This window comes from Solenopsis invicta, chromosome 9 (assembly GCF_016802725.1).
Source record: "Solenopsis invicta isolate M01_SB chromosome 9, UNIL_Sinv_3.0, whole genome shotgun sequence".
NCBI classification, from domain to species: domain Eukaryota; kingdom Metazoa; phylum Arthropoda; class Insecta; order Hymenoptera; family Formicidae; genus Solenopsis; species Solenopsis invicta.
This window is the reverse complement of record NC_052672.1, coordinates 5,158,480-5,173,543: the sequence shown is the minus strand read 5'-3', so window position 1 is coordinate 5,173,543 and position 15,064 is coordinate 5,158,480. Positions and strand designations below refer to the sequence as shown.

General features: G+C 33.8%; 1 protein-coding gene across 3 annotated transcripts; it reads right to left on the bottom strand.

Annotated features, from left to right (window-relative positions):
• Positions 1–1,802: 1,802 nt before the first annotated feature.
• LOC105194252 (tetratricopeptide repeat protein 14 homolog) lies at positions 1,803–13,848 on the bottom strand. 3 transcript variants are annotated; one of them, XM_011159088.3, is made up of 14 exons: positions 13,691–13,848; positions 12,821–13,015; positions 11,716–11,840; positions 11,561–11,637; positions 11,351–11,473; positions 11,023–11,237; positions 8,936–9,076; positions 8,595–8,786; positions 7,823–8,519; positions 7,427–7,734; positions 7,054–7,229; positions 5,537–5,663; positions 3,070–4,411; positions 1,803–2,880 (listed from the first exon to the last, which is right to left on the bottom strand). In XM_011159088.3, the coding sequence occupies exons 2-14, from the start codon at positions 12,979–12,981 to the stop codon at positions 2,761–2,763; spliced, it is 3,804 nt and encodes a 1,267-aa protein (XP_011157390.1). In that variant the 5' UTR covers positions 12,982–13,015; positions 13,691–13,848; the 3' UTR covers positions 1,803–2,760. The 3 variants fall into 3 exon arrangements, with proteins under 3 accessions (XP_011157390.1, XP_011157391.1, XP_025992549.1); XM_011159089.3 differs by having other exon boundaries at positions 7,054–7,190; XM_026136764.2 differs by lacking the exons at positions 11,023–11,237; positions 11,351–11,473; positions 11,561–11,637; ... (1 more) ...; positions 12,821–13,015; positions 13,691–13,848 and adding an exon at positions 9,684–9,980.
• Positions 13,849–15,064: the final 1,216 nt, after the last annotated feature.

The following is a 15,064-nucleotide window of genomic DNA, read 5'->3' as shown; positions in this document are numbered from 1 at the left end:
GAAAATAAATCACTATATTAGGCGTTTTATCCGCCATTGTTCTCACATCCACGTCGCGACTAGGGTTGCCAGGTAGCCGGGATTTCCGGGAAAGTTCTGGAATTCGTCCGATCCCATGTCTAGTAATTGAAGTTTTCTGTCCTGAAAATGCATAATTTAAATATTCCAGGATTCATTTCATATTTTTAAGCCAATTCTCGCAATTGTCACCGTCGATACTTATATTAAAGATTAATTTTATACGAACTTATGCGATTCACACACGAGCGCGTCCACAACGCTGTGCTTTGCGTGTTCTGACATCATTAGTTGTGCTATTGAAAAATTTTTTTCTAAACGACCAGAAAAAAACTTTTATAAAAGCTGTATATTTTAATTTTCGACTTAACTTTTTATCTTAAAAAAAGTTATTTCAGTTTAAAATGTTATTAAAAAAAAAATTATTTTTATTGTACCCATAATTTATGTGGAGACACTAACTGATACAAGATTTGACTTAAATACTTTTAATAATTTAATCCATTTTTCAATCATCGCCTCAGACATGTCTCAGAAATATTGGTATTAGATCTAGCAACCCTAGCCGCGACTTACCTGAGCTCTGTCTTTCGTGTTTCTAGTTTGAGGAGTTAATATGGCATTCCGTTTCCCTGACGCACACGTCGCGATCATTCCTCACGTAACCGTCTTTGCAAACGCAGCCCCGAATGCAGATCTTCGTCTTGACGCAAGTCATCGTTTCTCAACGATTTGTATTCTCGCACGTTTTTTGACAGCTCGGATTCTCAGAACATTCACTATCCTCAGGTTTCTTACACTCCTCAGAAAGAGATACGTTCAGATCTTGATAAATCTAATAATCTACATCTAAAAAGTTACAGAATTCTGTCACACATAAGAACGATGCGCCCATACTCATTTGTCTCATATTCATAATTTTAAAATTCACCTGGATAAAAATGATGCCCCTTTACAGGTTGAAGGTTAATTTTAAATGAATTAATTTACAATTTCAACTAGTTATTTTTAAAATATAAACTTTAACTTATTAACTTCTTTTCTAAGTTATTAAAAACTTATATAAAACAAAAAATTATAAAAGAAAAATTCTCATAAAACAAAAAAAATTTATTTCACATAAATTAATTTATAGTGTTAAATTTATTTGATGATTCATTTTATTTTTAAGCTAAAATTTCTAAAGTTAAAATTAATTTTTAAAAGCATTATTTAATTATATTAATTTAGAATGTTGTAATTTAAAAAATTACTTTTAATTTAATCTCAAACTAAGTTTCAACCAAGTTAATTTTTTTATTCAACTAACTTTAAACGTAATTAAATTAATTATATAAGTTATTAATATTAGCTTAATTTAATAAAAATATATATTAATTTACCCTATCCTGTACACTTGAGATGTCGGATTTGTGAAAGACTGTATTGTACAGTACTTACTTTCTTTGGTCTTCAATAACACGTTGCCCAAATCGTTGGAACAATGAACACCAGCGAAAATGGCGAAAACGCAAACAAAGAATTTCATCATGTACTCACAGCGGTGTATGAAAAACCGCGCACGTTGTCGGTGAATTTAAGTAACTTGTGGCATATCATCACATTGGTGCAAAGTCTGGATATCAAAACGCTACAATTAGTTTTCTCGTATGCAGTCTAACGCGAGCGATACTGGTATGCTATAAATCGTGACTGAAAAGGGCTGTTAGATATATGTACAAGCACGCAGGAAGGGGAGATGATACATGTTCATTTCCTACAGCGGAAAATAATGAGTCTTGCAGTTTTTTTGCAGTGTTATATATTTATGGGACTTTCAATTGTACAGTAAACTCGTTACATATAACATACATAAGTATCTTATTTTAATGAAGTCGCTCGCATTACGGTTTAAAGTGAACAATAATAAGGAGTAATTAAGGAACCTTAATTTTTTCGAAAACGGATTTCTACCAAGATGCTCAAAACTGGAGAAGTTTTCGTTACTGGTTTTGTCTTTAATTTTATTACAATAGTTATTTTAATTATTATGATGATACGAAATAAAAGGTTTGTTGATAGGCATTTGAATATATATATAGCAATGACTTGTTAATTCTTAGAAGAAATTTTGAATCGGAAATGCATGATTTTTCCTTTGAATAATTTTGCTTCAATTTGTTTCCAAATGCTTTCTCAATGTATAAATAAATGTACGCTATTGGATAAAGAAAAGATCATTTGCTTCTGATAACGAATGATAATGAAAAGCCACTTGCCAATTACGTTGTGTAGCCTGTAATCGAGTACTTATTGAGTGTTAATGAACTGATAACGATATAAATTATATACTAAATTGAATGAATATATGAATGCACATTAATATTAACCAACTAAACATTTAAACTAAATATTTGACTATATTGACGTAAGTTTTTTTTTACTCGATCTTGGGAATTACTTGAAGTAAAATTTCAGAAGTGAATCATTTTAATATTCATAACTATATGTATAATTGGATTAACTACTATTTTAAGTTAATTCGATTTACGTTTAAATCAAACTAACTTTAAATCATCGAAAATAAAATTAACATCTGAAAAATAAAATTTTGGCCATTATAGTTACGATTCAATAGAAGGAATTCAAGCCACAAGTGTATCAACGTGCCTCATTTCATTCAGTTGACTACCCAGAGTGCGGGCGATGGAAGGAAAGCGACTATATCACAGAGAAGCAGCGACGATGGATAATAGATCGTAACTACCAAATCTTTGCTGCAATGGCTCTCTGCATTAAAACGTTCTTGCTTCGTTGTTTCATGCGCTCAATGAAGTACTCCTTGCCTTCCAGGTTATCGTCGACAGGTTCAACTCCTTCATTCTGGCAACAAACGAGATTTAGTTGGCTCGTGGATAGTGTTTCCTTGCGCGTGTGGCTGATCATCATCATTATCGTCATTTTCTTCATCTGTTATTCTTCGCTTTTATATCATCATTTATCATGAATGTCATATCGTAAAGATGAGCTGATCGTTTTGTTGGCCGAAAACCTACGCGAAGTCTAACCAACCTTGGTACTAGCTGCATCGCCCCCCTCTCCCTCTCCCCATCTCTCATAGTCGTCATCGTCCCTTTCTTCTCCTTCGCTCAAGGGTCCGGCTTGTCTCTTGTTAGGTGGCACGGTCGTACCACCGCTGCCACCCTGCTGATGTTCACCGTCATCGCCTCCTTCAAGCATTTTGTTGATTTTTTCCTTCGCTTCGTCAACCTTCCTCATTGGATCGGGTGAGTAACTGCGATCACTGTTGTATCGATCGCGCGACGAGGCACGGCGATCCCTGAAGTCTCGCCTATCGCGGAAATCACGGAAGCCTTGTTTGTTGTGAAAGAATCTGCCGCCACGGTTACCGCGGTTGCCACGACCACCGCGATTGTTGAAACCACCGCCACGACGATTGCCGAAACGATTATTGTGTTGATTGTTATAGAAGCGGTTTCGATTCTGGAAATTGTTGCCACCGCCACGATGATTTGGATTGTTAAAACCTTGGAAGCGTGGCTTGTAGTACGTGCCGCGATTGTTATATGGTCGGAATTGTCTCTTGCGATAGTAACCTCGATCGCCTGATCTACTGCGGCTACGACTTCTGGTATATGATCTGGATCTCGATCGTGACCGCGATCGGCTATATGTACCCGAAGGAGATCTACTGTACTTTCTTTCATAGCTTCCAGATCGTCGATTCGAATATGAACGCGAACGACTGCGTCTTGGTGAACGAGATCTAGACGATCCGGAACTGGAAACACTGCGAGAGCGACTACGCGAACGTTTCGCCGGACGATCCCTGCTCATACGTTTATTCATGCCGCCCCTGCTGCTAGAGTCGCGTTTCTTCGGAGTTTGTCGATGGCCTCGTTCATTTTCACTGTCGGAATCAGTTCTCGGGCCTTTGGATTGAGATTGGTTCTTTGCCGGCGGAGGACGTGGTGGTTCCGGCGGATGTCCTGTTCCGCTGTTCTGACCAATCGGTTGAAATTTACCACCCAAATTGTTGCTAGAGCCGAATTTAGTCGGTGTAGTTTGTGAAACAGACATAGCAGGATCTTTATACGATTGGAACTTGTTCTGTGGTTGCGGTGTAGGATACTTGACTGGTGCCTGTTTTGGAATTGGAGGTTCTTTCGGCAGCGGCGGCGGTGTTGGTGTAGGTTGCGGAGGTGGCGCTCTTTTTTCAAGTTCGCGTTGCATTTGCTTGCGTATGTTCATAGATTTTTCAAGAGCAGCACGTTGCAATCTTTCCTCCAATTCATTGTCATCATCCTCGTCGCTGTCCACGAAGACATTAGACTGTAACTTCTTGCTGTCCGACTGGACATCTTGCCATTTTTGAGAAGGAACATCTTTTTGTCTGAAAACATACATGAGAATAAATTCGTAGCCATGTAAAATATGAAATTGATACATCATGCAAATTATTGTAAAATCATAATTTATTTACTCAAATTATGGAAAAAAATTTCAGAAATTTTGTAAGATCCCAGATTTTTCAAGAATTTTATTAAAAATTACAAGTGATTAGATCATTTTAATGCAGTTTTAAAATAAATTTATTTTAGTATATCTTTTAGTATTTCCTAATCATACAACCACAAAAAAGCTACTTAAGTTTTGAATATTAACTTTATAAAGAAAATTAACAAAACATTAAATTTGAGATAATATTTAAAAAATTTGGAAAGATACTAAAAAAAATAAAGGCTGGGAAGTAACGCGTTACTTGTAATAACATTATCATTTTCTGCAGCGATAATAATCGCGTTTTCATAATAACGGTAACAAATTCTACCGTTACTTTTATCGTTATTTTAGTTTCTTATCTTTATACCTATTTAAGATTTGTTTATCTCTTCAGTTAACCAATACATATGGTACGCGCTGTATCAAAGATTATTTGCATTAAATACAATTGCATAAGTTTATACATTTTCATATCAGGAGAAAGAGTTCATATTGATTATTACATTTGATTATTAAATAATGTAATTTCAATATCTTACTTTTTAGTATTATAAAAAATAACGATAATGGTAATACACAATATAAATAGATAAGTAATAACAACGCGTTATTTTTATGAAATAATGTTCCTGGAAATAATATAAACTAAATATGGCATAGCATAACATAATATAATATTAATCCACAATTTCACGATGATCAAACGATGCCCATCTTTTGTCACAACTTTTTTTTATTAAAAAAACTCGCGAGTCACACAAGAACGTACGTAAATGAAATATACACTATACTCATTGCTAATCGATTTTGCGTTATCAAGAAAAAAATCAAAGAAATAATTTTGTTAGAAAGAGGGAGAATTTAAATTTAAAAATAAAATACCAAAAATTTCTCTAAATACCAATAAAATTCCATGAAAATCCATCATTTTCAAGGATAAAAAATTAATTCTCTGAAAATTCTGATTTTTCCCCAATAATAAATATTTTGTTGTTATGCATCTTTAATTACTTACCTAGCAGCTTGCGCAGCTTTCCATTTTGCATTTAATGCAGCAGTGTCTAGTGCAGGGAGTTTCGGTTCGGGATGAATTAATTGGGATTCTTGTTCAAATATGTCCGTTAGTGGCTTCCTCTGGATTTCTGTACAACAATTTATGATAAAATTTCTGATATTGTTATATATTTTAACCCTCCGCAAACATCGTAGGTCTTTTAAGACTCTGGTGTTTTTTCGATCTTGAATCAGTCGGTATAAAGAATGGAAAATAACTCTTTATTTGTAACAAAGTTACAGTTACTTTTTTTTTACTAATTGTAACTTTGTTATTTTTTCCATCTGTAACTACTATAACTTAGCTTATATTTTTATGGTAACTAATAACTAAGTTAATAGTTACTTTTAGTTACTTTACATATTTAAAACTTATTTATCAATTTAACATGATTAGTTAGATGTAAAGATAAGAACAAATCATAATTGACTACTATTTAACTACTTATTATCAGTGAGCAAGTGTAGTAGTACATTGTCGTGCATTAAATCACCCTCTATGCAAAGTTGCCAAAAATCGGTTGCTGGCACATTATCCTCTAAGACGAGCCACACAGACGCCACATCTCAGCATGCTGATTAGCACCTTAGAGATACTTTACAGCAGACTTTCCAGCAAATAACATAAACCGATACAGGAATCAATACAGTAATTTCATCTTTGTTTTTCATTGAATTTTAAACAAAAACAGAATTCTGTATTGATTTTTCTCTTGTGGGAAAATTCTTATAGTAATAAAAAATATAGTAATAAAACTGCTTGTTACTTTGTAAGTAACTGTAATTACTTTGTAGCTACTTTCATAAAGTAATTTTTCTAAACATGCATAAAGATATGCATAACTATAAACAAAAGTATTCAGCTTTCCTCTCCCATCCCAAAAAAGTTAACAATAAGAATTTATCGGCCAAAAGACATTACATTTTGTCATGTCCACTAAAATATATAATGTTAAAAAAAACTATTCAGCATTTATATGGTAGATATAGTAGTTTTTTATTGAAAAAAAACCTTAGTGAACATAAATAAAAAATCAATCGTTTTTAAGATATATCCAAGTTATCTTTATCATAATTGGTATAGAAATTCATAACAGATCTATTTTGAATCAAATTACTGATTTTCAGGTTATCAAATAATTTATGTTTTTTAAATAGGCACCATTACACTATTTTTTTTGTAAGTACTAATCTTGGACCGTTTTAAACTACAATTTTTTTATATGCACATATAAAGTTATTTTAAATTTTTATTGCGACAATGAATCTCACAGTTTCTGTCTCAAAATCAGACACATAAAAACAATAAATTAAATAACTATGAAATCGTATTTCTAAATATAAATAGAAAAAATTTTTCAGATGTTTTTAGCACAAAAACTCTGTAAAATACAACGTTTCTTCAACGATACACGATGTCTAATAAAGCAGTGAAATTCAGCGGTGTCTGCGGAGGGTTAATATGCAATTTATATAAACCTTTTCTTTGTTGTGAAGTTAGCGGCACCCTGGATTCCCTCTCGTGATATGCCTTCGAAGCTTCGTCTCTTTCTCTTTCCCTCTCTCTGCGCAGCTCCTCCTCTCTGCGTGAACTTTCAGCGAGCTTCTCCGCGTTGCTAAGAGGGGAAGGTATGTCATTATACTGTGCTACATACCTAGTAAATATAAAACCATAAGTAGAATATGATATCTGACAGCCGAGCTATTTCCGTTTATTTGCGTTAGCTGGGGATATGAAAACAGTGTAAATCAAAATAGATTGCATAACAACGCGAATTTAAATCAAACTGGAAGGTAAAAAAAAAAAAAATTTTAACTCATTGTAAGAAAATATTATAACAATGGTTCCAACCTTTTAAGCGCCGCACAGTCTTTCTCAACTTTCGCATAATAAGCATTGAGCTTGGACTCTAATTGTTCCAAATCCGGTAAAGACGACTTTTTCAACGCTTCTAAATCTCGTTCGAGCTTGTCCTTGTTTTTACGCTTTTTCCGTTCTTCTTTCTTCTTCTTCTTTCGACTCTTCTTGTCCTCCTTGTCCTTATCCTTCCCCTTCTTTTCTTTCTTCTTCTTTTTCTTCATTTTTTCATTTTCGGAGTGTTTCTTTTCCTTTTCTCTTTCCCTCTTCCATCTTGCTGTCTCTTCTAAGAATTTTCTTACCTATACAAAATTAATTTTGCATTTTAAATTTTATGTTGCATACTTTTAAATATATTACAATTAAGCAAATTATAAAATTTACACTTGCCTTATCTTCATAATCAGAATCGTCCTTGGTTTGCTCAAGAAATTTGCGTACTTTAAGTTCATAGTCATCCATCTTTTCGCGTGTATTTGTGGTGTAAGAAGCTGGCGCGATAGTATCGTGAGTAGTGGCAGTCGCAGCGGGAGGATTGTTATATTGAGCCATGCGCTTACTAAGCGGCGAAAGTGAGCTGCGATGATCTTTCTTATGTTTGCGTTTACGGTTTGGTGACCGGGATGCCGATCGTGAGCTTCCCGAAGATGACGAGCTGCTCGAATCTGAACTCGAAGAAGTCGAAGATCCGGTGGATGAAGAGCTCGAGCTAGAGCTCCATCTTTGTCTTTTCTTTGTTCTAGATTTTCTCTCCTTCTTGCGCTTCTTTTTATCTTTTTTGTTTTCTGCAACATCATTCTCAGCTTCGAAACCCTTAAAAGTATCCAGGGGGTTCAGCGAAGATGTGAGAGTCTTAGCTTTTATGTAGTCAATGGAACTTCGCGCTTCTTCATGAAATGGCGCAATCGCCAAACAATTCTCATATGCTTTTTGTGCATCGTCATATTTTTTTTCGTCTTCGTAACTGCGCCCGAGCGCAACTAATGTTTCCGCCATATACTTACGAGCATTTGCATGTGTTTGATTTAATTTTAAGGCTGTCTCAAAATCGTCAATTGCCTTCTTGAAACTTCCGCTATTCGCATATCTGCAACACAAAGTAGTATATTAACGTGTCTGTGCATACATCAGCATGCTACACGTACGTTAACTGTAAACTTACAATGCTCCTCGAGCGACCAAACCCTCAACGTTGCGAGGATCAACAGTGAGCGCCTTATTGAGGCACTGGAAAGCTTCAGAATGACGACCGGCCTTGAAATGATCAATGCCCTCGGCAACACTTCGAAATGCCCACTTGCTCGCTTGTGCTTGTCGCAATTCAGAAGCATATTCATTTGGCGGAAATCTTTCTCTGCACATTAATAAGCAAATATAATTAGGCATACAATACAGAGATATTGAGACTATATCCATGTATATATATATATATATATATACATGGATATAGTCTCAATATATATATATATATATATAAATAAATTTTATAGCGATATTTCTTACCTCAATCCAACCATATTGGAATGATTATCTTGTCCGAGGCCGATTAAGTCGCACAGATATTTTATGTTGTTTGGATTGTTGAAGCCAGTACTATTCTCCAACAGCGTTTCATAACTCTGGCCTTTGTTGTCCATCGCTTTCCTATACCACAGAGAAAAATATTTCATTATTGAACGTTGCAAAAATCATTGTGACCTTTGCCAAAGATGAGGAAACCAAAGCTACTTCATTAACGGTAAAACCAAAGACTTGATAATCATGTCAGCCGAGTCCTTATTGATCTTGTCGATAAATAACATCGCCTGTCTGGCAATTCGTGTGCGCCTGCTCTCCGACATCTTGTCGCACTCCATATTTTTCTGCTTTGTAAGCACATGCATATCTATGTGTGCATTGTTGCAGTCTTGCCATATACACATATAACAAAGTTTAATTATTCATTTATTCTTGTACAATGACGTTTCTTTACTTCGATCTGCATGTATTAATCAATGATACGATACTAATACCAAAAGTACTTTAAATGTTTATTCCATTCTTGATTGTATTACATTACATATTGATTATTGTGCAGCTTTTGATATTAGAGTCGTTTAAAATCTACGTTTGTACCGTTAAGAAGCAGCAGGGGTCCGAAATAGGGATACGGTGCAGAAGGTAAGATTCCTTTTTATTAGCAAATATAATCTCATTGTTATAAATTTACATTGGTAAGAAAACCTCAATATTATGTAAACTCGTCTCTCACCTTTCACCGTTAAGACGCATATTTCTAGTATTTTGTATCACATTTGTAATCAGAGGATTTTTTTCTCAACACAAAAGCACACGGCCTATCATCGAGCGATGGTGTGGTTTCGGTTTTTATAAATTTTTTTGGTGCGATAAAATAAATTGCATAAACCCTAGGATAGGTTGGGAGCCACGCCTGAGTATATTATCTTCCAAGGCGGACCAAAAAAATTTTTTTAGATGTGGAACTTTCATCTGTTTTGTGATGTCAATTATCAACATGACATCACTTTTTTTTATTTTTCAATATAAGCTGTAAGTTTAAACATTAAGGCATTATTATGATAAGGCGTGATTCTTTTGAGGATTAAAGGTAAAAGGTTTTTGGGCGATTAAGATTCGAGTTGTTTGGTCTCTGCTTCAAATCTCATTGTCTCTCTATGGATTAGAAATCTATTCTACCTTACCTTCAATAAGGAAAATACGATCGGACATGAAAATATGGATTCCTTTTGCCATCAATTTGTGCAAAAAAGTTATATTAGTATACATTTAAGATAATACAGTAATGTGCATAAATATATACATATATATACTTTCCATTTAATATCCTTATAAGAGACCAAACAACTTTAAATCAGTGTTATACCTACCGTCTGTTGAATTCATTTTGATCTCAAGGCTCAATGTCTCATACTGGAAATTCAACTTCAAAAGTCATTTGCGCCATAGTCTGGCTGGTGCTTTGAAATATATCGCAAACGTAGATAGAATATGTGCGCAATAGAGCCATGTCAACCAATGCTTTGAATTCATTTGTATCACATTAGAAATTCATCATCATACTATCAACTTTTTACGTTACATAGTGTCTGGCACCTAAATTCATAAAAATGTGTAAGAGGAATCAAAACTAGTTCACCTAATTTTGTTAGTATCACAGTGCTTCTGTTAAAATTCAACTTTCTTTTCCCACCAAGCCGTATTATCCTTATCTTTATCTTATTTAAAAACAAAAAGGGAGAAATCAAAAACAATTTACGTAAAGACAAATTACGTAATAATAAAATCTACTATGATATAAATAACATACGATTACAAGAAAAAAATCAGTGTAAACTTGATATCTCAATGTACCACAATTAAATTTTAAAAAATATTCTATTTCACAGTGCAAATGCTCTTATAATACACAATGAACAAAAGTGTGACATCACAAAATGCTCTCATTGTTTATCACATGTGAATAAAACATCTCCTGAAGAGTCAAGTCAACTTACAAGAGAGTTAGTGAAGCATATTATGGATTCGGTAGACTTGCAATTATATTTAGCTGATTTGTGATGTTAACTTACTTGTAGGCTTCGGGAAGATCATCAGAATGGATAAGTCCCATAGATGGGTGTGGCGCTTGCCCTTCCCGGGCAGGTACGTTCATAACTGCAACAACTCGTTCGGCCTCGACGTTAATTTCACTGACTACGACGCAGACGAGATCATTTGCCATGTAGCCTCTTGTAACACCTTTCTTGTCCACCGCCGGCACAGTGGCCGTATTTAAAATTAGTGCCTAATACAACACACAAAAATCTTTATTATTAAACAAGTAAAATTAAAAATGGACATAGTCCATTTGTAATTACTAAAAGGTCTATGTCATGTACAAGTGGTATTTTGATGTACCTTAACTCCTAATTCAGTGACAACTCTAGGACAATCACTGCAGTTGCAAAGTACCTTCAGAAGAAGACCTGCGGCGCTTTTGCCCATTACTTGTGCAAAAATTACATCCCCAACTACTAAACTCTATAAATTAAATAACATTGGATTAGAATTGTCATAAGATTTTTTATGAATTTATGCATTTGCATCTTTTTTTAAATCATTCTATACCTCTAAAAAGTTGCGGATGCGTTGGGACTTCTCCATGGTGACAAAAGTGTCGAGTGCTGGAACTGTAGCATAAAACTCTGGAAACACAACAGACGCATAAATCACATAACGAAACACACACAATGAATGAAAAAAAAGACAATGATAGTTATTACCTTCGTCTCCCAGCTCCAGCTTATTACGGTCTGTTGATTTCTCTAAGTTTGCTTTATCATACAGATCGTCAGCTTTTTTAGTGAGAAACTGTTGCAGCTTCAGACGTTTGCCTCTATCTCCAAAACTATAAGAGACCCATAAAATTTTATTTAATAGTACAATATTATGCAAGTTTTATGTACAATCCATAAATATTTTATCCCCTTCATCCAACTTAATAAGTTATTTAAATTGATAATTTAGAATGCGTTTCAAATGTTGCAAAAAAATTACCAAAAAATTCACTTTTTCTAAAATTCAAAATTATAGATAACAGAATTTTTTTGAATGCAGCTTTAAAAGAAATTTATTTTATTACATCTTTTAATGTTTCTTATTCATAAAGAAAAATTACTTGAGTTTTGAATATTAAATTTGGAACAAAGTTGTATTTGTGCATAATGTAATTGACCAATCAACGAATTAAAAAACTCACCTAATATTTTGTCAATAAAAGTAAAAGAAAATCTTGTATTTTCATTAATAAACATTAAACTCAATATCAATAGCTGGTAGTACTCAAGTAGTCCTTCTCACCAATTTGATACAAATTTTGTAATATTGTTCATTTTTATATATAGAACACAAATATGAAAGAAAAAATCATTGCTCTCAAGCTAGTAAAAAGTTATAGTATAAAAGAATGACACTTGTGAAGTTAGAAAGACACATCATAGAGAGACCATGTAAATAAAGCTATAAGATACACGACAGTAAAACCAAAGAATCCAGCAGAAAAACAGGCACAAAATGTCTGTTTTAAAAACACAAATTATTTTCTTATATAATTTTTGTGTTCTTAAAGCAAACATTTTGTGTCTCTAAGTGTCATTTTTTACACTTTATAACTTTTTACCTGCTTCAGAGCAACAATTTTTTTCTTTCATATTTATGTTCTAGGTATAAAAGTAAACAATATCACAAAATTTGAACCAAATTGGTGAGAAGGATGGATATTACCCAATAGCCTTCTAGGTTTAACGAAAAACATTCAATGATAATAAATTCTAGTGTAGAGATATGCATCCAGATAATCATCTAATAATAGATAAAGTTGATGTATACCTAAGAGTCTTTTGCCGTTGTTGATAAATTTCAAAGCTAGGATCCTTCAGATTGAGCATGACCAGTTCATTTTCGTTGCGCTCTCCTTCCCATACTTTCTGCAACTGCTGACCATGGTAGTTCAATGCTTGTGCCACTAGCCGCGAATCCATAGATTCCATACTCCCTCGGCAGAAACGAACCTAATCTGTAAGACTATTAAAAATCGTTGCGTTTGAATTATTCGTGCCTTCGATTGTGGCTACAAGAGCATCCACAAATGTGTCTGTTACATTGTATTCGAAAAATAAAGACACAGACATAGCGGCACGTCGTTACATAAAGGCATCCCTAACTATTCCCTCATGCATTAAAAAGTCCTTTATGAACGCTAAATATCCAACGTTCAACGGCAACGTGGTTGCTGGACTGTCGTCCAGCAAAATTCGAAAAGTCCCACGTCTCCGTTTATTACCGCGTGCACGGTCGAGCAAATGTCTAGCGGTATTCGTGTCAAGCTATTGAAAGGTCGCAGGCGTTCCTACAGCGCACCACCACCGCGCCGTCCGGAGACGAAGCGACTGTACAGACTGCACCGTCGGCAGAAGTCCGCGACGCCCAACGTCGCAAGCGTGGCCCCACGAGCGAGGACGATGCCCGCAGTTATTCTGCGACAACGCTCGCGTAGGCGGGCAAGAAACGCGCGCTATATCGATCTCTCCTCCCAACAACAAGATGGTCGTTACGGTGGAAGCCCCGGGAACTGCGGGAACGGCATCGGCGCCATGATGCACTTCTCTCTCTCTCATCGCCAAATCGGCCACCTTTCCAACGCACGTCTCTCGGCCGCCCGCGACTCGAACTGGAGCCCCGAAATGCGAGTTTACTTACCGCTCACTCGATGTTTTACGGTCTGGTAACGAAACTCGGGCAAGAATTACGCTGCGCCACGAGACATCGTCGGAGCGCGAACAAACGCATGCACAAACGTCGGAATACGTCGCGCGAGTCACGATTGTGACGCGACGGAAGGCGGAAGGCGGAAACAACGATGGTGCGGGACGATCGTGCGGCGCATGCGCAACGCGAAACTACTTTTATCGAACAACGTGACGTCCGCGCGCGCGCACCTGTGTAAGTGTGTGCTACGTCCCGCATGACGAAGTAGTTCTAAATAGTTTTTATCAATAATCTTTTGAGATACATAGAAAATACCTCTTTTTAAAATTTATTTTGTAAAATTGTAACATTTTATCAAACTTTATTTTGTGATACAAAATGGGCAGAGTTTATTTATACTATAAATTTTTAATTTTTATCAAAATTTATTATAAAGGTTAGAATTTTACTATATATGTTTAATGACGGTTAGAATAAAATTTAACAACTTTAAAACCACAATAAAATTGACCATATAGATTTTACTTGTCAAACCTGGGAAATTTTTTATTTATAATTATTTATAATTATCATACAAATTTTCATACATATTTATATATCTTTAATTATGTGATTATATCCCAAGTAGCAATGTTTTTTAAATATTTATTTTATTTCATAATATTCATTTCTTCAACTCATTTTGGAAAAATAATATTTATTTAATATTTAGTATTTTTTTTCATTGAATAGTCATTTGTAGTGATTTCTTAAAAATGATTTTTTGAATGTTTATTTAATAGATTTTTTTTATTAGTTATTTGAGAAAATAATTTAAGTAAATATTTTTTACACATTTATTTAATATTTTGTAATTATTTATGTGTCATTAATTATTAATTTGAGAAAATGGTGTCAGTAAACATTGTATAAAATTTATTTAATATTTTTGTAAATATTTAATTATTAATTATTTATTTGACGAAATAATTTCAGTTAACTTTTATTTTAAATTTATTTAATATTTTGTAAATATTTATTTGTCATTAATTATTTATTTAAGAAAGTGTTAGAAAACATTTTTTAACGTTTATTTATTATTATGTAAACATTTATTCACCATTAATTATTCATTTGGGAAATGGTTTTTAGTAAATATTCTTTTAACATTAATTTAATATTTTATAAATATTTATTTTTTATGAAATATTCATGTGAGAAAATTATTTCAGTAAACAATTCTTAAATGTTTATTTAATATTTATTTAATGTTAATTCATATATTTACTTTTTATCTGTAAAATTATGTATTTAACTATTATTTAATAGATTTTTTAAAGCTATTTAGTTTTCAATTACTTATTATTTATTTTAAAATTTATTTAA

Excerpts from the sequence above, each read along its gene's own strand:
- LOC105194252 (XM_011159088.3), bottom strand. The coding sequence starts at position 12,981 with ATGGAATCTATGGATTCGCGGCTAGTGGCACAAGCATTGAACTACCAT. Across the intron at positions 11,238-11,350 it reads TCACTGAATTAGGAGTTAAG|GCACTAATTTTAAATACGGC; the intron begins GTACATCAAAAT and ends GTGTTGTATTAG. Across the intron at positions 9,077-11,022 it reads GATCTTCCCGAAGCCTACAA|GAAAGCGATGGACAACAAAG; the intron begins GTAAGTTAACAT and ends TCTGTGGTATAG.